This window comes from Lacerta agilis, chromosome 3, assembly GCF_009819535.1.
Source record: "Lacerta agilis isolate rLacAgi1 chromosome 3, rLacAgi1.pri, whole genome shotgun sequence".
Lineage (NCBI taxonomy): Eukaryota > Metazoa > Chordata > Lepidosauria > Squamata > Lacertidae > Lacerta > Lacerta agilis.
Window position 1 is genome coordinate 75963976 of NC_046314.1, and position 27038 is coordinate 75991013.

At 43.0% G+C, this 27038-nt stretch overlaps 1 protein-coding gene across 5 annotated transcripts in view; it reads right to left on the minus strand.

Moving 5' to 3' along the window:
* RGS7 (regulator of G protein signaling 7) overlaps window positions 1-25154 on the minus strand; it is a 134035-nt gene extending 108881 nt beyond the window's left edge. For 3 of the 5 annotated variants that reach the window (XM_033144348.1, XM_033144347.1, XM_033144346.1), the window contains exon 1: window positions 23609-23735. In XM_033144348.1, coding sequence (XP_033000239.1) covers window positions 23609-23686 — 78 coding nt within the window. In that variant the 5' untranslated portion in view covers window positions 23687-23735. Of the gene's footprint in view, window positions 1-23608; window positions 23736-24539; window positions 24585-24873 lie in introns of those variants that run through there. The other 2 variants (XM_033144349.1, XM_033144350.1) reach the window with 2 other exon arrangements.
* Window positions 25155-27038: the final 1884 nt, after the last annotated feature.

A 27038-nucleotide genomic window follows, 5' to 3' on the forward strand; every position in this document is an offset into this window, starting at 1 on the left:
AAATTAAGTTATCCACATTTCTACAGAAAAAGAATCCTCATGAAATTCTTTCAGCATTTTAGTGTTAATTTCTCCTAACAAACCCATGTTTGAATGCAGTTTTGACTACAGTGGATGCTCGGGTTGTGAATGTGATCCGTGCAGGAGGCACGAGCATGCGCAGGTTGCGATTTGGCGCTTCTGTGCATGTACAAAGTGTGATTTAGTGCTTCTGTGCATGCGCCGAAACCCGGAAGTAACCCATTCCAGTACTTCCGGGTTTGGCGTGGTGCGCAACCCAAAAACACACAACCTGAAGTGGCCGTAACCCGAGGTATGACTGTAATGTACACAGAAATACACTTAGGTTCTCTCATGCTTAAGGGTTACATAAAAATTCCGAGAGCTTTCCCCAAGCTCTGAGCCAAACCAGAATGCTAGAGATTCCTGCAGGTCACTATCAAAGCACATGACAAACATGGGTATAAAAAGTTCAGTTGAAACCAGTGAGGTTGACCAGTGGTATAATGGACCTGACACAGACAGCCACCACTGGCATATGCATAAATCTAGGAGACAGTAACTAGTTCTAAGGGCAAGAAATGCTGAAGAAACACTGAGGATGGGATGGAGAGTGGTGTGTTAGACCTCCCCATCCCCTCAAAGTGGATTATCAGCAAATATTGTCCCTCAGCAGCTGACTTGGGGTAGGGAATGTTCTTCAGTTGCTGACTCCTAAAAAAAGGTTCCTGAACGTGACTGGGTTAAAAACTGTCTCAACATGTACTTATAGTCTTTTTCTTTGGCAATCACTTGTAGCCGAGTAAGATTGTCTTCCATGAAAACGATCTCAACAGTGAGTCTGTAAGTGACTGTGGAGGCCAATTCTGGATCCACACATTATTTCACAGTGGGGACATAGGTTTCCAGGTGGGAGTTGATCACAGGGAGGGTTTGCCAAACGTGCCTTCCTCTTAGCTCGTTTCTCCTTTTCACCCTGAGTTTGTGCTTCTTCAAAGTCCACGACATCATTGGTAAAGGCTGTTCTCCAATTGGAGCACTTGCAACACATACTTACAGTACACATATCATGGCTGTTCCAAGGGATCTGCACTGGCTATCTATTAGTCAATGAGCCAGTTTTAAGGCCTTGTTGTTGTTGTTGTTCAGTCGTTCAGTCGTGTCCGACTCTTCGTGACCCCATGGACCAGAGCACGCCAGGCACACCTATCCTTCACTGCCTCTCGCAGTTTGGCCAAACTCATGTTAGTAGCTTCAAGAACACTGTCCAACCATCTCATCCTCTGTCGTCCCCTTCTCCTTGTGCCCTCCATCTTTCCCAACATCAGGGTCTTTTCTAGGGATTCTTCTCTTCTCATGAGGTGGCCAAAGTACTGGAGCCTCAACTTCAGGATCTGTCCTTCTAGTGAGTACTCAGGGCTGATTTCTTTGAGAATGGATAGGTTTGATCTTCTTGCAGTCCATGGGACTCTCAAGAGTCTCCTCCAGCACCATAATTCAAGGCCTTGTTACTTACATGTAAAGCCCTAAACACCTCTAGACTAAGCTACCTGAAAGATAATACTTCCCTCAGCAAATGGAATCTGGTTAATCCTGCGATGGTTTGCGGTGATGTAGAAGTGTGATTTTTCAGTGGTGACATTGACATGGAATGCACTGCCTGCTAATATGCAAAAGGCCCCATCTGTATCAGAATTCTGCAGGCCTTTGAAAATGCATCTGTTGATCTCTCAACCCAAGTCTTCTGTTTTAATGAGACTGTTTCATTGCATTTTTAAATTATGGATGTTTATGTTTTAATGGGATTGTTTTATTGCGTAGTTTAATTATGGAGGTTTGTATTTAAATGTTTGCATGATTGGTTTTTATACTTTCAAACCACTTAGAAGCATATTTTGGCATTGAGCAGTATGTAAATTAATGAATAAGAATGATAGTAATCATTTTATTATCAATGGCAAAGATACTCCCATTTCCAAATAGCTGGTAGTTGCAGGGTACCTGGATTAGAGCATCCCCATTGAAAAGAAATGTAAAAAGGTAAAGGTAAAGGACCCCTGAATGGTTATGTCCAGTCGAATTCAACTATGTGGTGCTGCGCTCATCTCTGCTTTCAGGCCAAGGGAGCCGGCATTTGTCCACAGACAGCTTTTCTGGGACATGTGGCCAGCATAACTAAACTGCTTCTGGCACACGGGACACTGCAACGAATGCCAGAGCTCACGGAAACGCCATTTACCTTCCCACCACAGCTGTACCTTTATCTACTCGTGCTAGTATGCTTTCAAACTGCTAGGTTGGCAGGAGCTAGGGCAAAGCAACAGGAGCTCACCCCATCGCAAGGATTTGAACTGCTGACCTTACAATCGGCAAGGCCAAGAGGCTCAGTGGTTTAGACCACAGCGCCACCCGTGTCCCTTGAAGAAATGTACTTCCTAGTTAATAAGGTGAGCTTTTCTTTAAAGAAAGAAAAAGTGCAATGGCATAACCAAATAGCAGGAAATAATATTTTTGCTAAAAGTGCAAGCAATCAACAACAGATCATCTTTACGTGAAATAAAGAGCACCTATCCACCCCCACCCCACCCCAGTTTGCTTCATTGCCTTCTTGTCATGGTAAAAGCATTCCAGGAGGAGACTAATGAATCCAGCACCAACCCACATCCTCACACACTGCACTTAATGCCTGCATTCGTCATCCAGTAAACCTTGCCAGATCTGTGTCACAACTGTGCTCAGAACTCTTACTTCAATATAAAAAGTTCAACACGGGGGGCACTGCCAATCACTCCCAGCAGTGATGCAAACCACTATCACTGAACTGTTATGCCTGTTAGGGTGCTCTAAAAGCTATTTGCACTGCAACGTTTCAGTTCTACTAAGCAGTAGAGAAAACCAATTTTGATTGCCATCTATATTGCAGTCACATAGTCTCAGAAGTATAGCTATTTTCTAGCAATCTGCAGACAAGGTGATCTTTTGAAACAACATTTAGATGGGGCGGAACAGGAAGGGTTTCCTGCTATTACTTTTGAAGAAGCCTGATTCTGAAGACTAATTTGGACAACTACTACCCAGTCTCAAACCTGCCTTTTTTAGGCAAGTGGTCAGAGTGAGTCATAACCTCTTCCAAAGTGGTCTTGGAAGAAGCCAATTACTTGGCCCCATTTCCATTCAGTTTCAGGTCTGCTCTTTGGATGGAAACAGCCTAGGTTGTCTAGTGCTAGAGAACGGAGGTGGGCGGAGGGAGGTGACTCTATTAGTTCTCCTGAACTTCTCAGCACCTATGAATACTATCAATAATTGTATTCTGGACCACCTGTCTGGGTTGGTTTGAGGAAACACAGTTTTACAGTCGTTTCTGTCCTTCGTTGATGGGAGTTTTAAGAAGGGTGGTGCTGGGGGAATTCTCTACCCCCCATGGTCATAGGCTTAAGATGTTCCACAGAAGTAGACTCAGGCCCCAAATACCCAAAAGAGTGCCTCCTTCCCTACAGACCCTCTTGTGTGCTAAGATTGATGGAGGGTGCCCTCTTGGTTGTTCCATCACTCTCAGAAACTGAGCAGGTGATTGCCTGTGAGAAAACATTCTCTGTGGCAGCCCCTAGGTTGTGAAACTCCCTTCCCACAAGACGCACCTGGCACCTTTAACGTGGTCTATGTCGGGCCACCTTTGAAGTCAGCTTGGAAACTTCAGCTAGTTCTCAATAGGGTCAAGAGAATCTGATTGTCACAGCAGTTGCTGTGGTCCACTCCTTGGGGGCCACATCTGCCACCTCCTAGGCAGCCCCTCCCCCCATGCTGTTGTTGTTGTTGTTCAGTCGTTCAGTCGTGTCCGACTCTTCGTGACCCCATGGACCAGAGCACGCCAGGCACGCCTATCCTTCACTGCCTCTCGCAGTTTGGCCAAACTCATGTTAGTAGCTTCGATGCTACCTCTTGGCAAATAGGAGGCACTGCTGGTCTCCTCCAACCCCTAGGGAGGAAATGGCAGGGGCTGCCTTCTGGGATCTCCTGGGCTCTGCACCCACCCAGGTAGATTCAGAGCAGGCACATTCCCCCTACCCAGTCTCATGACGGCCTTTGAATCCCACTTCAACCATCAGTTAAAGTTGCTTTGATTCCTCACCTCACCCCACCCCTTGTTCTCAATATAGATCTTCACTCTCCACTTGTTCCTAATGTAGATCGCCACTCACCCCTTCTTCACTGGTGAGGTGAGCACACAAAAGTGCCAAAATGCCTTGCGCTAGAAGAGAAGACTCCCTACAAAAGACCCTGATGTTGGGAAAGATGGAGGGCACAAGGAGAAGGGGACGACAGAGGATGAGATGGTTGAACAGTGTTCTCGAAGCTACTAACATGAGTTTGGCCAAACTGCGAGAGGCAGTGAAGGATAGGCGTGCCTGGCGTGCTCTGGTCCATGGGGTCACGAAGAGTCGGACACGACTGAACGACTGAACAACAACAACAATAACAACAACAACAACAACAACAACAACAGCCCTGCTAGGATCTGAAATACTAGAGTTCAACCCCCTACTCATGTGTGAGGTTAGGCTAGTCACCAGCTCTCAGCCCTACCCATCTCCCATTGTGGGTGGGGCATCCACCAAGCTCCGCACAATCTAAATGTGCTGACATCACTAACATAAGGAATACCAAACTGCTGTCAGAACAAATAACCTCCTTAGCCGCCAGCCATGCCTATATACTTGCTTTATCTCACTCAGTGAGCCTGCTTGGCTGTGACTGACCTGCTCCACCTTCATGGCATCCTCCAGGGATCTCTACATTTGGATGGATAGCCTTGCCAATGTTTATTCATGTGTCTGACTTCCCCACAAGCTTATAACTAGAAACGGCTCATTTTCAAAGGCAGCTTTCAGGCGGCAAGAGCTATATAATGCAATTCAATAGTTTGTCCATTTCAGAAAGTGACCCAAAATAGATACAGTGAATTAACAAGACATCAAAGCACATTATAATACTTTGTCTAATGATGAGAACTGAAAAGGCTCAGTAAAGGAAATCAGCACTCGAAAGGCCATGAGGTTGGAGCAGGGGGGACCGTTTCCATTTCTTCTGCTAGAACCCCAGGCAATCAAGGGATTTTTATTCAGTTTTAATCACAAAAGCTAGTGCCTATTCTAGGACCAAAAAAGGAAACGGCGTTGCCCAGAAATGAAGTGTTGCATTTATTAAAAGTCTTTAGAGGGGAGACTCATCTCCCTTGCTGTGTCTCTTGGTACCTCAGCAAGTACTGATTAGTGGGTGGAAGAGAGCCAGCTCCCCTCCTTTACCTGCTAATGCTGCTGCTCTGCTATTCTGAAATAGTACTTTGCAATTCCTCAAAGATCTACTGCTTAGTTAATCAACATAAACATTGCTTTCTCCTCGCAGTGGCAGCTGGACACACAACCTTGAAAAAATGAATTACAGTGGCTCATGACCAACTCTTCATTCATCTGCTCCTTAAGAACTAATGACACATGTATTGCGACAGTCTCTTCAGCTACATCTCCAAACACACCAACACAAAAGCTATGGCTGGGAGTGAAGTAGCATTGGCTTCCCCACTGCTGTATTTGAGTCTGCTTTTATTTTATTTTTGTCCAGGGCAGGCACTGGATTTATTTTCGCTGTTGACAACGGCTACCACTCTAAATGCTGCAGTTGTTGAGGTTCAAAAATGTAGTCACAGACTGGGTTAAGTTCACAATTCTTTTTCTTATTCGAAAGAATAACAGAAGCTTCTCTGCAGCTACAATCCCCACATTCCCCTTTTTACAAGGCTTATAATACCACAACATTCCTATCCCCTGTATTAGGGATAGTCAATGTCATGTCCTCCCAATGCTGCAGGACTACAAATTCCATCATCCCTGATCATTGGGGATGCTAACTGGTGCTGATGAAGTCTAACAACATTTACATCTCTGTCATATAGCATCAGATCACCTTTGTAAACAAACCACTCTTCCTAAGCTTTTCCTGACCCCATTTCTTACCCATATTTCTTCATACCAGTGCTGAGAATTCCTTTTTTTTTTCCTACCTCAGCATTCTTATCCCAGATATAGTGCTTCCACTCTCTAATAACTGCACATGCCTACAAAACACTCAAGGATCAAGATTTCAGAAGCTCAGGAAATGGGCACGAGCCAATTCAAAACAGCCTCTCTCTTTCCTCTTATGATAATGGTTTGTCTTCCATAAAATCATGTTGCAAATTACATTTGTGAGCGTTATTCTTGAGTAAAGAAATGGTGCTTCTCTACACTTTAATTATATCTCACTGAAATATCGCATAGCATATCAACTATCTCAAGCAGATAAAAGTACAAAATCTTACTTATTTTCTTGAGGACTAGAAACCTGATCTAGAGAAAAAATACAAACAAGAATGCTGTTTTAATTGCATACAGCTTAGAAGTTTAACAAGAAAACAGTGATCTTTTCCTGGTGTGTACTTGTGACTGACCCAAAAGGCAAAAAATAAAAAATAAAAATAAAAAGCAGCCCAATTTCTCCCTATCAAAGTACCTCCATTGCAGGAAAAAAAATCACCTGCTAAGTGTCAAACTCTGTGTTAAATGCACAGAAGCAAACAGAAAAGAAAGAGTAGTAAACCTAAGAAGTCGGTCATTTTAGAGCTGAACCTCAAGAGGTTCACCTTATGCTCCTTTTGAAACTTCCTTCTCCATCTTAGAAAAACATAGCTGGATTAATTTGCAGTCAGGAGTTTGAATGGCTTTGCCTCCCAACAATAGCTAGAAAGAGCTGGCAGTGCAACAGAATCCTTATCAGCATCTCTGCTGGAATAATTTCATTAGTGAGATAACTTGTTGCAGCAGTGTTATTCAAAAGGCTGGGCCTAAGCTATCAAAATCCCAGAGATCGCAATGCAACATTTCATAAAGATGTTAATAAAGTATCACAGATGCTGGAGCGAAGGAAACAAAAAACAAAACATTTCAGATTGTTTCTTCTGATGAAAAACTGGCATGTGCAAAACAGCATGGAATACAGGACCCTTTTATGGAAAGCGACTGTTTTACAGAAGAGTGAGCCTCAGCTGTGATGCCAGAAGAAATTGAAGCAAAAATAGAAAGTGACCACATTCAAAACACATTATAAGAAACAGAGTATTAGATGTGAGTGCAATCCTCTGCAGTATGCATGTTTAACTTAATGGGCAATAAGACCTACTGAGTTCAATGGGGCTTACTTCCTTGTAGTAAATTTTTACCTAGGCCTTCCCTGACTCATACGATCTGATGCTTTACTCATTTTTATGTTATGTTATTTTATAATATTGTTATAAATGTGGGTTTTGTTGCATTTGTTGTTTTCTTACTCTTTTCTAAAATATATTGAGCTGTATATAAATACATACACAATGCTTAGGCAAGGTTTAGTAGGTTTAATAAGGCTACACACATTCAATAGGAAATAAGATCCACAGAGCTCTGTGAGCTTTAAAGGTAAAGGTAAAGGGACTCCTGACCATTAGGTCCAGTTGTAGGGTTGCGGCGCTCATCTCGCGCTATAGGCTGAGGGAGCCAGCGTACAGCTTCCGGGTCATGTGGCCAGCATGACTAAGCCGCTTCTGGCGAACCAGAGCAGCGCACGGAAATGCCATTTACCTTCCCGCTGGAGCGGTACCTATTTATCTACTTGCGCTTGGATGTGCTTTCCAATTGCTAGGTTGGCAGGAGCAGGGACCGAGCAACGGGAGCTCACCCCGTCGCGGGGATTCAAACCGCCAACCTTCTGATCAGCAAGCCCTAGACTCTGTGGTTTAACCCACAGCGCCACTGTGTGTCCCTTTTGAGTAAAAAATCATGGAATGTTACTTGAGATAGTGCAGCTGAAAGTGTATAAAAACTTAAAGCCCTGTCTCATGAGTTGCTATGCTGTGCTAGTAGCAATCTTAATCTGTCCTAACCCCTAAGGGAATGTCCTAACCCCTAGATGTGAATTTCATCACAAACTTTGTTTTCTCAAGGTATGTTTTCAAAGTTAATAGTGACTGAATAGGCCAATGGCTATGTCATGGCTGATGGGTACGGGTTTGGGACTACACAATCAACAGTTGTTTGCAACTTCAGAAAACCTACAGAAACCTTCTTATATGTACATATGGCACCTAACTGGATCAGGGTAGCTTCCCTAAAAAGAATTCAAATGAACAAAGGATAAGTGAAGGGGGGTAATTTACACATTGCAGCAGAAATGTAAAGAACTGAATTCAAGATTGGAAAAATGAGAAACTGAGAAATCCTTCCATCCCTAATTTACAGCAGTTTATATAACAAGTTCAAAAATGGTTGATATTTGTAGGATCGGGCTTACAAAAGGCACAAGCCCCTACTATTCATTCATTAACCTGCAATAAACATTTGTTCAAAATGATTTGCACCAAAATCTACCCATAAGAATAAAATGTAACAAAATTCTAAAGATTTGTTCATGTTTTTAATATAAAATTTCTCAGTTGGGAGCGGGGGAGAAGAATAGATTTGTTAGATCTGTTGCAGAATCCAGAGCCTAGACTTTACTTGATAGTGCTGAACAAACATTTAAAGTATTTCATGACATCCTTAATTGGGGGGGGGGAGGTTATCCTCAAAAAAAGCTTTTAATCTGAATGGCAGCATTTATGGGAATTGGGGAGAGGGGAGTATGTGTGAGAAAGAAAACTTTCTTTGCATCCATAATAAAGGTCAGTGCCTGTCTTGTACTTTCTTATTTCTGCATATGAGTTTTCCCCTGGTGATTGGGAGGAAATGGAGTGTGTGTTGCCGGGGGGAGGGTTAATAACCAAAGCACTGGGGAAATGGATGTAGATGCCATCTGGCTTTCACAGATGGGTCTGTACTGTGGGTCTTGTATCCTGCAGTTTTTCTCACCATCTTTCCTTGTGGTGGAATTTGAAGCAGAGAAAGACACAGAGACTACAATGGCAAATAGTGTGCTTTCTTCACATATCAAACAGACCCCACTGACACCCACGAGAGTTGCGTTGTCTTACACTATCTCATTTTAGCATTCTTTCTACTGGACTATTTTTTAAAAAAAAAAATTTAAAGCTACAGGTGAGGGTGCAAGTTGGAATGTTGCTCCCTCTGAAAATTATCTGCACATAGGAAACAAGCCCAGCTGCCTCCTTGACATGCTGTATTTCCAAGTGCAAGCAAACCTTTGTCCCCCAACCTGCAAAATGCAAACCAGAAAATGTTTTATCCCATAATTATGCCCACTGTGCAAAAATAAGCAGAGTCCCATTGTATAAGTTTGCATTTGCTTTACACTAGGCAAATACCTCACTGAGAGGTTGTTGGCATACATCTGTCTCAATGAGACAACAGAGTGAAGTCAAACTGCTGCGTTAGCAGCATCAAAGTGAACACCCTGGGGTTCAAGCCTGGGCAGTGTGTATGGAGGTCTCGGGCTGCCCCATCAACACGACACACACACACACACACACCTCTGCCTCACTGATTTGTTCCAAAGGAAAGCAGAGCAATAAGTCTGGCACCAGTTTTGCTGCAGGAGTTGCTGGAAGAAGGTGAACCAGGCACCAACTAACCATCTTAGATACTCCACTCTGGATTTGTGTAGGGCTTACTCCTTAGCCTTTTCTTCTCCCAAAAATATCCCGCAAGGCAGCAAAGGTTTAGGATCAGAGTTTTCCTTCTCCTAGATGGGCTACCTTCCTAGGTTGACAAGCCCCATCGGCCCCTCACTTCCTCTACAGCACGTGCAGAAACTGCCTTCTTGACCATTGGAGCCACTGTTGGTCTCATCCACTCAATCCACCGGAGTCTGTCTTTGCATGCAGAAGATGTAAACACCAACATATTCTCTAGGCATGGGCATCTAGAAACTGCCCATGACCCACAAGTAGAACTGTAAAACTGAACCTTCTTATCACTGCATAGGGACTGAATTATGAGCACATCTCATTGAAAAATCCAGTGCTATTTATAGTGTCAAGCGTCATAGTCCCATTATTTAAGCCTTTACAGCTGCCACATTTCAAATACTTGTAAAGATCTTTTGACTCTCATGTCTCTAAAGGATTATTGTAAAGTTGGAAAAAGGAACATAAAAGGGCATTTAAAATTAGCAAAGAAGTTAGTTATCTTCTTTCTGTATCTCTCTGTATACTTTTATATATATATTCAGATATATAATTCTATTAATGGTTAATTGTTCTTTAATGATTCCCCACTGTGTTTTAGCTGTTCTTATTTTATCTATAAGCCCCCTTAAGTCCCCTGTTAGGGGAAAAGGTGGGAAGGAATGAAGGAAGGAAGGAAGGAAAGAAAGAAAGAAAGAAAGAAAGAAAGAAAGAAAGAAAGAAAGAAAGAAAGAAAGAAAGAATAGCTACCCAACCCTATCAGTAAGGCTAAAGCGTTTTGCAGCCTTTTCTTCCGGGGGCGGGGGGAGGGGACCTAACTGGGGGAGCCAAAAAAGTAAAAATGAATGGGAGAGTTGATTGAGAAAAACATTAGCACTCTGGCTGAGCCAATGAAATTGACTGGGACTGTGAATCTGGAACTATGTCCAAAGACAAAGGAAAATAATTGGCCACATGATATATACTTAAATTGTAGAAGTTGCTGCCACAAGAAGTAGTGATGGCAACTAACTGATATAACTTTTTAAAAAAGAAGAAGAAAGAAATGGTTCTCCACAAAGAGCTACAATTTCCAAAGTAGTTTAACAATCAATTTTTCTTTCCCAGGGAACTCAGGGAATTGTATCTCTATGAGGGGGTCTCCTACCAACTCTCGGCAGCCTTAATGAACAATGGTTCCCAGGATTCTTTGGGAGAAGCCATGAATTTAAAAATGTTTGATAATGCTTAAAATGAAAAGTGCAGATGGGGCCTGGTATTCACAGGCATAAATAAATACTGCATAGTGCCTCTGATACCAGAGATTGTGCATAGATATCATGGCTATCTGTTCAGCTTTGGTGATTTCTACGAAGACTGGAGGGGAAATGGATTGGCTCTTAGTGTTCCCCATTTCTCAAAAACAATTAGTCATTTGTTCATTCTGATTATACAATATATATAGTTGAGGGAGCAAACAGAATGAGAGATACATATATACACCAGCTGCACAAGCGATAATATCTGGTTAAATTCTACATCTACTATTTCAGATGTTTTATTGCTGAAAATTAAATCTACAAGTTCCAGGAATAACAGGGCTATATATATACACACATATATATGAGAGAGAGAGAAAATACAATCAGGACTTTAACTCATGAATGGCATACTTCACGATAACAATCACTCTGGCTTGGATACAGACTTCATTATAAATGCAAATGCACTATAAAGCATACATTTATTTTCATGATGATTAAATTATGGCTAATTGTGACTCATTAACCATCAGCATACAAGGAACCTGGGTTTGCCAAATGAATGTTCTTATGAGGCAGAAATACATTTTAGATCACAATAAATTTTATGCACATGGATCGTTTTAATTTCTACCTCAAGAAGCAGCATCAACCACACTAGGCAAAACGAACTCACTGAGCCTCACATTAAACCAAAGTCCTGGGCCTGAATAGGAAGACTTCATTTACAATATAACAGAATGAATCTTGGCTATTAATGATGACTCACAATGAAGTAATGGCTTATATGCATTAAAGGCCATTGCAACGATATGGGCCTCAAACCACGTTCATTTTCTCTTACATGATGTAAACACAGTACTTTCCAATGGAGTCAGTTCTGAGAGTCTGCCAGTCATTTCATATATGCAGATTAGATTCTGTCCATGTTATCACAGGCTCTCTTTACAAAGGTATGTTCCATAAAGCTAAAAAGAAACGCATATTTGCTCCTACAAGACGCAGAGATGGGCACCAACTTGGATGGCTTTCAAGGAGGATTAGACAAATTCAAGGAGGCTACTTAGCCACAACGGCTATGCTCTACCCTCTGAATACCAGTTGCTGGAAATCCCAACTGGGGAGAATGTGAATGTGCTCAAGTCATGCTTGTTGACTTCCCAAAGACCCCTGGTTGGCCACTGCGAGAACAGCATGCTCAACTAGATGAGCCTTGTTTGATCCAGCAGGGCTCTTCATACGTCCTTCATTTCCTTATTCTTACTTTCAATGGTCTCTATAGCCTCCCCTGCTTATATCTCTACCTTTAAACCCAAATAACATACCTACCTATGAACTTTGCACCTCCAGTTCCACCACCTTTAGCTATATGAAAGTCTCCGGCTTCATCATAAGACTCTGTCTTTCCAGCTCCATCTTCCAGGACAAACTGCATGATGCCACAATCCTCACTCCTCAAAGAAAACCTTTTCAGTGAAGTCTTTAGTCTAACCATGAGCTCCTTTGCTGTCCTGTAACCAAGCCTCTGTGTCCACACTGTTGCTTATCTTTTCCCTATAGGCCCCTGCCTCCACTTCCCTTCCACAAGTAAAATTTCTGCTAAAACTCACACCGTTGGCTACAAATATATACAATACATACATACCTACAAAATCATGTATGAGAGGAAAAGTTGTAGATGCTTCCTAAGGGGCAGGGGGGGGCAGGGATTGTCTTTAATGTGTTGGAAACAGTGGATCACTGTTTTAGAATTCTTTCATATTTAGACAATGGTCACTCAAAGCTATCCTTAAAAGGAATAACAAAGTTCACAGGACTATGGATATCATTATAACGGCAAGAACTACATCCCCACATCTGAACACACTTGGCTTCTCTCCACATTCCAAGATTATTTTGTTGATAAGAAGGCATAGCCTTTCTGAAGTGGGGAGGGGAATCCTATATATATGTTTTGTTTCAGTCTAAAAATATTAACTAACCATGGAAGCATGCCAATATAACCACACTAGGGACCGAAAAGAAGTTCTCAGAGTGATATATATGGAAGAATAAACTTGTGAGCTATTTGTGGAACAACTGGATGAACTTGCTAAGATACTAGATTGCTAGGTTTTCTATTATACCTGATTTACACTTCAGAGGCAAGCGGTCATTTTGAGAGGACAATAGATCAAACAAATGTACGATTAACATGGCAGATTTCTAACTTACAGTTGCCACCTCCTCATAGGATCTTTAAAATTAAACATTGACCTATAGACTTAAAGTGTAAATTTGATAGAGGACCATTTTGTTTTATACAATCAGCACTTTACAGATAACTCTGTGTGTGTGTGTGTGCTCATATGTGAAGGATCTCTAAGGAATGGTGGTAAAGACTTTTCCTTATTGGTGGAGCTTCTTTTTCAATAAGGGTTTCCCCAAAATAAAATAGGCTGCCACTGGCCAAGCTGAACTTTCTGACATGCCTACAACTATGCTGTACAGCTGCTTGGGGACTTTCTAATCTTTACTGCCAAGGACTCCTCTCTTCAGCCCAGTGCTAGGGAAAAATCAAGAGGAAGGCATTTGGGGTTTATGTTCCTAAAGCCCAGAAATGCCATACCTTATGCATCCTTGTGGGATGCTCTCCCCAGGGAGGTTCACCTGGCGCCTTCATCATACACCTTTAGGTGCCAGGCAAAAATGTTTCTCTTCAACCAGGTCTTTGGCTGATTGAAATGTTAACAGCATATGCAGAGTGCATTGCAGAGGAGAAAATTTGAGGGACAGCACCTGTGACCACCTAACTGGATTGTTGCAAGTGACAAAGACTAAGGCTAAGACTTATTACCAGTGTATAGTGCAGCTAGGTCATTCTTTTTCTCAGTTCAGTTTGAAACTGCTTGGGGGGGCACTGTCTCCACCCTCTATTACTATTAATTTATTATGCATTTTGTGTTATAAACCACCCTGTGGTCTCTTGATGAAGGGTGGTATACAAATTAAAGAAACTAATAATAATAGAAATGCAGGAGAGATATGAATTGTGGCTAACACTGTGTGTGCACTGCTTTCTACAGCAGTAGTGGGAATCACACTGTATGCAGAATACACAGCCTAAGAGCAAAGCCTCATGTTTTTATGGGAGTCTGAGATCAGTAAAATCTGTGCTCATTTCAGAGATATTGTTTTGTGCAGTACTGTAGTGAGATAATCACCATCTAAAATGTCAATGGTCTATATGGCCAATCCGTTTGTTTGTTTGTTTGTTTGTTTGTTTGTTTTCAGACTACATTCATCTCCCCAATGACTCTGCATGTACATTGTAAAGGAGCTAGTCAGTTCTGCCTCAATGACCTTTGTGAAAAAGGGTTATGCTAGGAATGTGGAATGAAAAGAAATACCCAAGACATTGCTTTCTCAGGAGGTGCGCAAAGTCCTTGATACTTTAGATGACACATCACATGATGTGAGTGTGTAGAACAGGAAAATTCCAGTAGAACAGAAAGAATGCCACATAGTTCGAGTTGCAGTTAAATGAATAACTGCAGACTGCCGAATAACTATACTGTATTTTTAACATTGTATTTTTAAATCATTGTAGCACTCCTTGGGACCCCCATGGTGAAAGACAGGCAATTAAACTAACTAATAGTAACAATAGCAATAATAAATTGCCAAGATCGTCAATGTTTCCATGGCATGAGCCTCACTCCACCTTAAAAAATAAACACACAAACAAATAACAATTTGGATAGGTAACTTATTACACTAGCTGTAACATGTTAACCATATGAAATTATAAGATACAATTGCACAGCACCCGGAAACTGCTTCTCCATATCCAAGTCACTGTGAAATAATACCATAATTCAAAATTACACCTTTGTAGGTGTACTTTTACAGTTTTATAGTTATACTTATATAACTATAAATATTAGCTATGTATAGAGTTGATTGTGCATCCAGTTGCTTATATTTAAATGGCTACAAGTGCCAGAAGTTCATAAACTTATGGTAGCTGTCAAATGCAATCACAGCCCCAGTGCCAATGCTCTTGCAGTCAAAAAGCCACCAGATGGCACAGATGAGCAATTCTCAACTTCTGCTCTCATCCACTATCTAGTCTACTTATTGCTGTGCCACTTGCTGTTACAGGAGCACTGGCCTACATTGCTGAGCTGTGCAGTGTATTGGATTGGCTCATTTCATGAGTCTAACTCCACAAGTCATAACATTGCACATGTTAGAGTAGTCTTTGCAAGTGATCTGACGCACTTCACCATTTTTAATAGCTCCTAGGAGCAGGCCTTGCCGACAAAGGTCCGTATAGTTAAAGTTACAGGTGGGTAGCCGTGTTGGTCTGCCATAGTCAAAACAAAATCGAAAATTCTTTCTAGTAGCACCTTAGAGACCAACTGAGTTTGTTCCTGGTATGAGCTTTCGTGTGCATGCACACTTCCTCAGATACACTGAAACAGAAGTCACCAGATCCTTAAATATAGTGGGGGAGTGGGGAGGGGTATTACTCAGAAGGGTGGTGGGAATGGGTGATAGGCTGATAAGTGTGGAAAACCTGTTGACGACTCTAAACGGCTGCAATTAGTCTTGCAGGGAAAGGCAAGGGGTGAGATGGCTAAAGATGGCTTTGTTATGTATAATGAGATAAGAATCCAATGTCTTTGTTCAAACCAGGTTTCTCCATGGTTTTAAGTTTGGTGATTAGTTGCAATTCAGCCACTTCTCTTTCCAGTCTATTTCTGAAATTTCTTTGTATTAAGACAGCTACTTTGAGATCTTTTATAGAATGTCCTGGGAGATTGAAGTGTTCTCCTACTGGTTTCTCTGTCTTGTGATTCCTGATATCAGATTTATGTCCATTTATCCTTTGGCGTAGGGTTTGGCCTGTTTGTCCAATATAGAGAGCTGAAGGGCACTGTTGGCATTTGATTGCATACACAATGTTGGAAGATGAGCAATTAAATAGTCCTGAGATGGTGTGTTTGATGTTGTTGGGACCAGTAATGGTGTTATCCGGGTTTATGTGGCAGCAAAGTTGGCATCTGGGTTTATTGCAGGCTCTGGTACCAGTGTCCATGTTGAGTCCTGTTTTTGTATTATTGTGGGTGAGGAGCTGTTTGAGATTGGGTGGCTGTTTGTATGCGATGAAGGGTCTTCCTCCCAGAGCTTGAGAAAGAGAACTGTCATTGTCTAGGAGAGGTTGTAGATCTCTGATGATGCGTTGTACTGTTTTAACTTGGGAGCTGTATGTGATGACTAGTGGTGTTCTGTTATTTTCTTTTTTGGGTCTGTCTTGCAGCAAGTTCTCTCTCGGTATCAGTCTGGCTCTGTCGATCTGTTGTTTAACTTCATCAGGTGGATATTTTAGTTCTAAAAAGGTTTGCTGTAGATCTCTTAGGTGAGAGTCTCTGTCTGTAGAGTTGGAACAGATGCGGCTGTAACGTAGGGCCTGGCTATACAATGGATTGTTTGGTATGTTTGGGATGGTAGCTAGAAGCATGTAGATATGTTTGTCGGTCAGTTGGTTTACGGTATAAGGTGGTGTCTATGTGTCCATCTTTAGCCATCTCACCCCTTGCCTTTCCCTGCAAGACTAATTGCAGCCGTTTAGAGTCGTCAACAGGTTTTCCACACTTATCAGCCTATCACCCATTCCCACCATCCTTCTGAGTAATACCCCTCCCCACTCCCCCACTATATTTAAGGATCTGGTGACTTCTGTTTCAGTGTATCTGAAGAAGTGTGCATGCACACGAAAGCTCATACCAGGAACAAACTCAGTTGGTCTCTAAGGTGCTACTAGAAAGAATTTTCGATTTCGTATAGTTAAAGTTACCGGTATGTTTTCCCAGTAGTGATGTATGGAAGTGAGAGCTGGACCATAAAGAAGGCTGATCGCTGAAGAATTGATGCTTTTGAATTATGTATTACTGGTTCTGGAGGAGACTCTTGAGAGTCCCATGGACTGCAAAAAGATCAAACCTATCCATTCTGAAGGAAATCAGCCCTGAGTGCTCACTGGAAGGACAGGTCCTGAAGCTGAGGCTCCTCATGAGAAGAGAAGACTCCCCGGAAAAGACCCTGATGTTGGGAAAGATGGAGGGCACAAGGAGAAGGGGACGACAGAGGACAAGATGGTTGGACAGTGTTCTCGAAGCTACCAACATGAATCTGACCAAACTGCGGGAGGCAGTGGAAGACAGGAGTGCCTGGCGTGCTCTGCTCCATGGGGTCACGAAGAGTCGGACATGACTAAACGACTAAACAACAACAAGGAGCAGGCCATTGCTATCATTCGAACATGGAGGTGGAAAGCCATCTGTGATAACACTATTTCCAGTCATCGCCCTTGAAATACTACAAAGCTCTAGGCTGCAACTAGTTAGAACTAGGCAAAGTCCATTGACTTTGTTTTCCTGCACATGACACCAATGTTGCAGCTATGGCTGGACCACAGTCTAAAGGGCCCCCAAAAGACTGCCAAGAGTGTGTGGGCAGTGGCAAACAGGACAAACATCTGTACCTGGGTTGGCATGAGCATCCTGGGGCCCACTAAGGCTAATACTGTTGGTAATCACATGTTTTCTTTCTTTCTTTCTTTCCTTTTTTTAAAATCATACTCAGGTGGCCAGGCACATGCATGGTTACAAATTTTCATTTTAAAAATTCCCCATAGCTACTGAGTGGGAACATAAGTTTGTTTTCTTTTAACTTAGCATTGACCTAATTTCCCACTAATTTAATCAGCTACGAATAACACTCACCATGAAGATGGTTGGGTTGATGTTGAATACAGAAAATCTAGATTTATATCCATTCTGAAAGTTAAGTAAACACATTCAAGTTTCCTCAGCCATTGCACTATGCCTTCACTAAGCTAACTTACATTGATTTCTTAAATAAAGAAGATCTCCTTCAGTCAAGAATGCCGATCTTTGGATGACCAGGGATGGTATACATTAGCAGCTGCTAAAAAAAAATTGGGCTCATCTCCTGCTTTCTTCATACACACAATACTTGAGTCAGCTCAGCAGGAACTGAAACAATAACCAGAGGGATACCATATGCAAGGGTCTAATAAGAAGCACATAAGAAACTAAAACTGGGGGGGGGAGAGATACCCTAGAATAGGTGCAAGGCTAGTAAGTAGCTGCAGCAGACAAAGAGCGTAGCCTGAAATCTGTGATGGGATGCTCAAACAAAAGGAGTGCAGCTGAACTGAGAATGTTGTGCCCCTTAGGGACACAGGAAGTTGCCTTCTCCTGACTCAGACCATTGGTCCAGCTAATTCAGAATAGTCTACACTAATTGGCAGTAGCTCTCCAAGGGTTCAAACAAAAATGTTGGCTGAGATATGAGGAACTGAACATTCTGCATGTGAGCATATACTCTACCACTGAGCTATGACTGTTCCCAGGATTGACTCCTGTGATTGACGACCTGGTATTCCCAGAACCAGAAGCATTATGGACTGTAACACTAGTGTCCCACATCAAATCACTACTACTTCCCTTATATGTCCTGGTGGCAAAGGGAGCAGGGAACGCAAGCCAGACTCACACAGTTCCTGCTTTGAGCCCCACATTCCTATAGGTTGAAATAATTCTGATCCCACCCTGGCTTCAATGGGCTTAAATAGCCCACTGGTGCTATCACAGGGGAAAGATAAGCAGATTTCAAACATCATGCATATATAGAGACATATGCAGTCTAGCATTGGCTCTGCACATATGAAAACATTTGGCCATTGTAATTCAGACTCTTAGCAGTGATATAAAAGTGTGCTTGGGCTTGTTGATTTCTGTCGATTTAAATGTGCCTTGTTCTTTGCTGTTTTGTGGCCCAAGTATTGAATGGTAGCAGCAAACACTGTGAACCAAGGTCAAAATGAACAATGCCACCATTAATGAGTCATGTCCTGCAATTGATAAGGTTGAAGAAGCTTGATTGGAGAAAATTGGATAGCTGATAGAATAGGAAGCTATAAAGCCAGAGTTCATAATTTTTGACATGCTACTTTAAACCAACACTAGAGAATAAAATACATTAAAGATTTGCCTGGAAGCAATTAAACAAAAGTCTTACAGTAAGCCAGATACATTCTTCCCTGTTACTGACAGGGAGTGGTGTACCAGTCACAAACTGCAAGCAGAGAACATATGTTTTCTCCTAAAACAACTATGTGATGGTTGTTGTTGTTTTTTTTTTGTTATTTTATAATGAGGATGGCATCTTAAAAGACTGATGCAGCTGGCATTCTATTAAAAGACAGAGCTTACCCCCAGGCACAACTTATCCTGGCATGCAAGTATCTTCAAATCTGGAAGAAAAGTCTATGCAATGTGCCATTTTCCAAAGTGAGGGTTTTCACTTAAGAACTCAGATGCAGGCAGGAAGCAGGCAGAAAAAAGGAAGGAAACAGCTTGGAAGAAATTTCATAAAGGATTGACTGACATAGGGTAGTTGGTTCTTTGCCCAAATAACATCACACTGGGAATGAGGCACTCACGTAAACCCGTACATAGTTGTCAACACATGTTATGAAGGGGTAACTGAGAGAGTTGCTCATAGAAACCATGCTAAGTGCGTGTTTTCGTCTTCTTGTCTATGCACTTTAAGAAAAATCCCACTCTAAATTCTTAGAACATGGGGCTCCAAAGTGACGCTGGCCAGCTCTTTGCATTCATGGAGCAGGAATCAAGCAGTGCTCAGTCCCATCCCATTCACCCCCAGCTACAGGCGCAGGGCTAGAACTGCCCTCTACAACATCCAAGAGATACCTAAGAGAAGTGCAGGTGTGCCCACTGGTTTAGGAGATTTGGGGTGATACTGGGGGTCATTCCAACTGTGCCCCTTGCTATTTTTCTACAAGGGAAAGGACTACCATCATTGGAAAGCTCCTCTTGTCTTTCCCCTTACCTCATGAGGTGGGTTTGGTGTCCACTAGACTTTGTACTACTTCCACTGGGGTGCCCACCCATGGAAGCCCTTCTGCCAACCAAGATGTCTCAGGCCTCTTCATTGTATTCTTTCAGGCATCTCAAATAGGCATGGTTTTTTTAAGAAGGCTTTTGGGTGATTAAGGAACTTTAGTGCTGGCTTAGGCTCTTTATTTTAACTGACTGATGGATTTCTTAATTCATGCTATATTGCACTGGATTTAGTTTGGGGTTTTTTGTTTTTTTAATTGTACCACCATCATACTCATCTGTTGGCTACCTTAAATTTCCTTTGAAAACAAGGTGGGGTAGAATTATTTTAAATTAATAAATAGTCATTTGTAAATACAGAGTGTGATCCTGTAGAAATGTATATTTCTAGCACTTTTCTCACTAAGCACAATTATAAATTATAAGGTGTGCACATTTTTTGTTAAACTTTTGAAACCAGAGGAGGCTTTCCTTGCAGTTACAAGATGCAACACATAGCCAAGATTATTAAGATAAGCATTTTGTAAACTTTCAAAAATACAGAGAGTGTGCAATAGTTTGTCCTTTAGGAGCTATCCCACACCGTACACAGAATAAGACGGTAGAAATTTGGACAGCATGTTGGTGGGGGTTGCCTCGTGTGAACTAGGACATCAGAGAGATGGCTACACGAAAGTGGGAATCTTTTCTATTTGTTTTACAAGAGGGTACTTTAAAAATAAGAGGGAGCATTCAAACACATGATCTTTCCACTTGTGGTTGAGTTTAGTTCATTCTGCAGAATAAGTAGCTTGACTCCAACTCTCCCCTCTTGTATTCTTAGCTTCATCTTAATCATACCAACAGCAATATCATATTTGTACTTTGTCATAAGCTATGTGCTCTTAAAACATAAATGAAACCATCAAACCTTTACAGAGACCTTCTATCACCACAAATATTCAGGCACATCATGAGGTATTTCTAAAAAGAATTCCTTCTATCTACAGGAATTAAATGGCAATTGCAGAGGGAAGTGAAAGGTTACATCAAAACACTGATGTTAGTTGTGTATTCTTGGTAATCGTACCAGAAAACTATTAAATGAACTGTATAATTGTGCTTTCCAATACATCAGACATTTCTGGAAGAGATTCAACAATGAAGCAGAAGCAAACGCATGCAAAAATGTAGCGGTATAAGGAAAAAAATATTGCCACAAAGCACCTAGCTTTAAAGTCATGCAGCATAATGGACACTGTGTACTTAGACTTTCAAAAAGCTTTTGATAAAATCTCTCACCAAAGACTCATCAGTAATCTTAGCTCCTCTTATGGATCAGTAGCTGACTAAGGAACAGAAGCAGAGAGCAAGAAAAAATGGACAACTCTCCTGGCGGAGGGATATAGAAAGTGGAGTCTCCCAAGGATCAGTATTTGGACTGTGCTTTTTAACTTGTGCACATATGAACTAGGGTTAGGGGTGAGCAGTGAGCTGGCCAGGTTTGCTGATGATACTAAACTGTTCAGGGTCATTAAAACAAAAAGGGATCTCTTAAAAATTAAACTTGCAAATGTAAGCAAGTGTAAAGGGATGCTCACCATTGGGACAAAAATCCTAATCTAACATACACTAAAGGGGGGGGGGGGGGGTTGAGCTAGCAGTAAATGACTGAGAATGAGACCTCAGGGCCTCTGTGTGGATAGAGTGGTGAAGGTGTAGACCCAGTGTGTGGCAGCTGTGAACAAAAGTGAACCCTAGGTTAGGAATCATTAGGCAAGGAATTGAAAATAAAGCTCCCAATTTCATAATGGTCATTATCGAAATCAATGGAGCAACCACACTTGGAATACTGTGTACAGTTTTGGTCACAACACCTTGAAAAGGAGTTGGAGAAGGTTAGAAAAGGGCAACCAAAATGATAGAGGGGTTGCAGGACCTCCTCTATGAAAAAGGTTACAAATTTGAGGCTTTTTAGGAGTGTGGGGTTGGGGGGGGGGATATGAGTATGGGAAGATGTGACAGTAGTGTATTGAATTATACACAGCATGGAGAAAGTGGACAGAGAAAAGTTTCTCTCCCTCTCTCATAATCTGAAAACCCAGGGCCATCCAGCGAAACTGAACAGTGGAAAATTCAAGGCAGACAAAAGTTCACTACCTCTTCATACAGTCCATAGTTAAAACTAGGGCAGTTGCTACTATAAGTTGTCGTAATGACTATCAACTTGGATGGGGATTGGAGGTGATGCGCCTCTGACTATCAGTGGGGGCACAGCTGGGGAGACTCCTGCTCCCTAGTAGGCTTCCCATAGGCATCTTGCTGTTTATTGCAAGAACAGAATGCTGGACTAGATGGGGCTTTGGTCTAATCCAGCAGGGCTCTTCTTATGTTCTTAAGGCAAAATTGCTTCTAAACCTTCATTTTGCCATGCTCTTTTGCTGTTTAATCTTTTGAGTGTTTCAGAAATCAAATAATGCTCTGCTTGTACCCACCACCATACCCCCTGTGTACATTCAGTGTTGCTTTACAAATTTGGAACCAAGCAATGTTGGATAATATTTTGCCTGTGTTTCCATATCTACTTGTAAACTATAACGAGTGGTTTTTTTCTGGGGGGACGCATACCCCTAAACATTTTGTGAATCTTTGTACTTTTGTCCATTTACTGTATTTATTTTTCCCAATTTGAACTATAAAATGGTGATTTTCTTGAGTCAAAATGAGAATACCCCTAAACATATTTTAAAAAAACAAACAAACCCCACTGACTATAACTATGCATGGACATTTTCATTTACAGTGGTACCTATGGTTAAGTACTTAATTCGTTCCGGAGGTCCGTTCTTAACCTGAAACTGTTCTTAACCTGAAGCACCACTTTAGCTAATGGGGCCTCCCGCTGCCGCTACGCTGCCAGAGCACAATATCTGTTCTTATCCTGAAGCAAAGTTCTTAACCTGAAGCGTTATTTCTGGGTTAGCGGAGTCTGTAACCTGAAGCGTATGTAACCTGAAGCGTATGTAACCCGAGGTACCACTGTGTGCTGAAGACATTAAAATATGGCCTAGCAGTGCAATCCTACACATGATTACTGAGAAGTATGTTCAATGAAATTTACTTCCTAGTGAGTGGCTTCAGGATTACAGCCTTAGATATACAATAATAATAACCAGCTACATACCACAGGTGTTTCCTCTTTTAGTCTTTTTCTCTCTTTTTTGCATCAGAAATGTATTAAGTTTTAAAAAAAAGACTTAATATTTTAAATGCTATATAAGGTGCGGTGAGATCTTGCTCTTTTGACTTCAAGAAACTAATACGACAACCACTCTGGAAGTTCTTCCCATGCAATATGTCTAAAGTCTACAAAAAAAAAAATAACCTAAAACCGGAGAGATATTTCAGTACTTCTAGCAAAATGAATCCAATCTGCAAGGAATAATAAGTATATTTTTGTAATCTTGAGCACTTTCACATATTCAAATTATTTATAAGCTTCCACAACCAACTGCTGTCATGGGTTTCGACATAACTCTTTCCACTATATACAGTGAGCTCTGGAATAAACTGGAATAAACTTGATGTCAAACAGTTAAGCAGCTACACTTGAAAAACTGCTATCAAGTGATTGTTACACAACATGGCTTTGCTCTCACACTATATTATACCAATTTCATTGGTGGGAGAATCAAGAGCAAAAGCATGCCTAAGTGCCAAATAAGTGCCATATATATATATACACACAAACTCCAAGTCTCTGTCTCTCTCTTTCTACGTATATATATTTAAAAGCTTCCTACCTTTCTGTACACCAACATATTTGGGGATTCATCAGCCACCCCGTTGCTGCTCTGTCCATAATTATTTCCTTGTGCCATGTCTGAATGGTTTGGTCTGCTGGCAAATCTTCTGCAGTGCAATTTGCCTCTGTTGAAAATGAAAGTGATCTCAGTCAGAGATTTTGGCGGGCCCCCTGCGGATGCTGACGATTAAGAGCTCTGACTTCCCAACAGAGCACTTCCAAGTGCCACTTTCACTCACCCCTGTGACCTTGCCCCAGTTGCTGCGTTGAGGGAAAGCAGCCGTTTCCCCTTGGCCACCCAGTTCATCTTTTCCCCTCTGCCTATAAATAAGGCAACCCTACACTTTTCCAATGCTGTTTAGAGTATTTTTTAAAAGCCGTTTGAAAGGCTACAACATTGTCCTAACGAGCATCAAGGCGATGTAGGCACCCTTCTTGCGAGCGCCGTTCCCTCCACCCCCGTCCAAAGCAGGCCACTTGGCCGCCACCTTTTGCCCCGGGAGTCAAGGAGCGAACAGCCTCCGGCAGCAGCCCTTCTAATTGCTCGCTCCGAGGCGAAGCTCCTTCTGTGCCTCATTAAACGCAAACCAGCCAGCCCAGCACCGTTCCCTCTGCGACATGCAGGCTGCAACACACACGTGTCTGCTCGTCGAGCACCCCCACCCCGCACGCATCTCTCTCTCCCCCCAGCAGGATCCATCCGGTGCTTTCCCTCGCCGGACTCCCCCCCCCCCCCCAGAAACAGTTGCTGGACTGGAGGGATAGCTCAGCTGGTAGAGCACGAGACTCTGAACCTCAGGGTCGTGGTTTCGAGCCTCACGCCGGGAAACACATCCCTGCATTGCAGCGGGGGGTCAGACTAGATGACCCCGGGGGTCCCTCGCGACTCTACAATGCTATAGCGGCGAGAAGACCGCGCGGTGCCTCACTCTGCGTGGAAGAATGCGACCCCGTTCAAAGATGGCAGAGACTTGAATAAAAATAAAAAGGACTGTTCCAACCACAGCCCTCCGGCCTCGGCGCCAGCCCGGCTCTCGGCGCCCCTGCCCTTCCCCGCCAGCGGGCGGATGGCTTCGCCCAGCAAATGGCAGGCGGGCTTGTTTTGCCCTGCAGTGAGGAGCCGAGGCTGGGCGCGTGATTTCAGCACCGCGGACAGCGCCTCCCGCGCCCCCTCGCCCAGCTTCACACACAACGGGAGCGCGAGCGAGCGCACACACAGCCCCCCACATTCCCTCGCTGGCCGCCGCCTTGGGCTCTCTTTACCTCCTGGGCCAAGGTCACACGCGGCGGCGGCGGCGGAGCCTCTCTCCTCGTCGCCTGCCTGCCTGCCTGGCCCCCGAGGCGGTCTCTGTCAGCCGGCAGCGGACGGCCAAGAGCCAGGCTCGTTCATCACACAAACAAGGCGGGCGACACGGCTGCTCCGGGGTGCTGGGGCCGCCAGCTCTGCTCCACAGCTTGCGGCTCCCGCACAGCTTTTGCAGCAGCAGCAGCAGCCAGGCTCCCTCCCTGGAATGGAGCGAGGCCGCCGGTCACGTGGGGAAATGGAACGTCAATGGTGCTGCTGCTGCTGCTCCGCCGCACCAGCTGCTTTCCCGAGCAGCGGCTGCGCGCCTCTCTCTCTCCCCAGCGGGAAACGCGCGCGCGCTCACTGAGCGCCTACTAGCGCCTGCAATTGCCCGCGGGTCGGGCAATAACCTTGACGGGGACTTCGGCAGGATGAGGACCCGGGAGAACGGAGCAAGGGGCGGCGGGGGCGGGCGTAGAATTGCCTGCGTAATTGCTGCAGCTGGAAAGGGTGTCGCTCGCTTTGCACCCGTGGCGTGCGCTGCTCGGGCTACTGAAACTTCAAGGAACACGACTCCGATGCCTTTTCTTCAGAAAGCCCTTCCGCAGTCCCCGAAATGTGGGGGGGACATCTTGCCTTTTGTTGTTGTTGACATTCTGTGCGTGCCCAGAGGCACTCCTTTTTTCTGTGGCTGCAACAGCCCCACTAAGCTGTTGCGAAGCCTGGCACTGGGGGGAGGGGTTCCCCTCAGTTAAATCTTGCGCGTTGGCGCTTTACTCCAGGCGCAAATCTTGAGGAGTATTGCCAAACTTGTTGCTAGCTAATAATTGAGGAACGTGGCAAACGCGTTGTGTGATAACGTTTTAGTGGTCTGTCAGATCTAGTGCATCCAATTATCTTATTTGCTCCACTTGTTCAGCTTGTAATATTGTAACAGTTTGATGCTGACAGCTATGTTGCTTTCAGCTGATGTCAAAATGGGAACAAAAATGTTTTTTTTTGTTTTGTTTTTTAAGCGGGTAGGGTCCATTTTAAGAGTAAACAAGTGAAGAAGACCCACCCTTTCTTTTCTTCTGAGGCTTTCGACAAAAACTCTGAATGTGATAGGAGGGTTAGAAGCTCCTCTATTCTGTAAATGAAACCTGATCCTCAGGGTTTACAAAAACCACCTGATTTTCTGCTACAATGCCAGATGATGTCATATACAACACTGTGCTGTTCTGTAGATCTCTCTGAATATAGTCTAATACAAGGGAGAAACTAGGGAGTGGGAAGTATGTTTGTTTTTGCATGGTTTCAGTTTAGAGTAGCCTAATAAAATATCCACCTGCTGACTAAGGCAAACAAAGTAGAGCTGTGTCTGAATGCCTCCTCAACATTCTCCACTGTATTGGTTGGCAGAGAAACTGGCAGCTGGGGGGGGGGAGTGTTTTCTCCTGGCAAAGGGGGAGTTCCCCAGCAATTTCTCAGTGTTGGGATTCACCACTAGCAGTGACACAACTTCTGTTTTCTTGTAAGGATCCAGCCCCCATCCAATGCAAATGGCAGAAGCAACTGTGTTGGCTACCCAACCACCATTCTGCCTCTTTCCCAATGCTCAAGATCTAGGCTGGTTCCAGGGCATTATGGGTGGGAAATGGCAGCTGCAGGGGGTGGGGTGCTGGGGACTATTGGAGAAAATTCTGCAAAGTGACCTTAGGGATGAAAAAAAAAGGGGAAACTCAATTTTTCTCAGAAGAATACCTTCTGATATTTATTTCTATTCTTAGCTCTAAATATATGGTATATAATTACTTGTGCACAGTGTGACTCTCTTTTTTTGCACCCAAAGAACTACAGAAATGGAAAGAGATGCCACACCCACACCACAAAATAATTTATTTGGCTAGCATCCTTAATGGTGTAGAGATATTTCCTTCTGTTATTCATTTCTGTTTTGTTGGTCGTAATTTAGGGCCAGTTAACATACCATTTCTTGATCATAGCTGTTATAAAAGGAAAGGGTAAGTTTACTTCCTGGGGTGCAGATTGTATGGTAACAGGCCAGTAAATATTCTACTATGTGCCATGAACACAGCTCATCATATTGTTGAAAACCTTTAGAAAGTGAATTGAGTCATACAGTGATAGACCAGAATCAGAA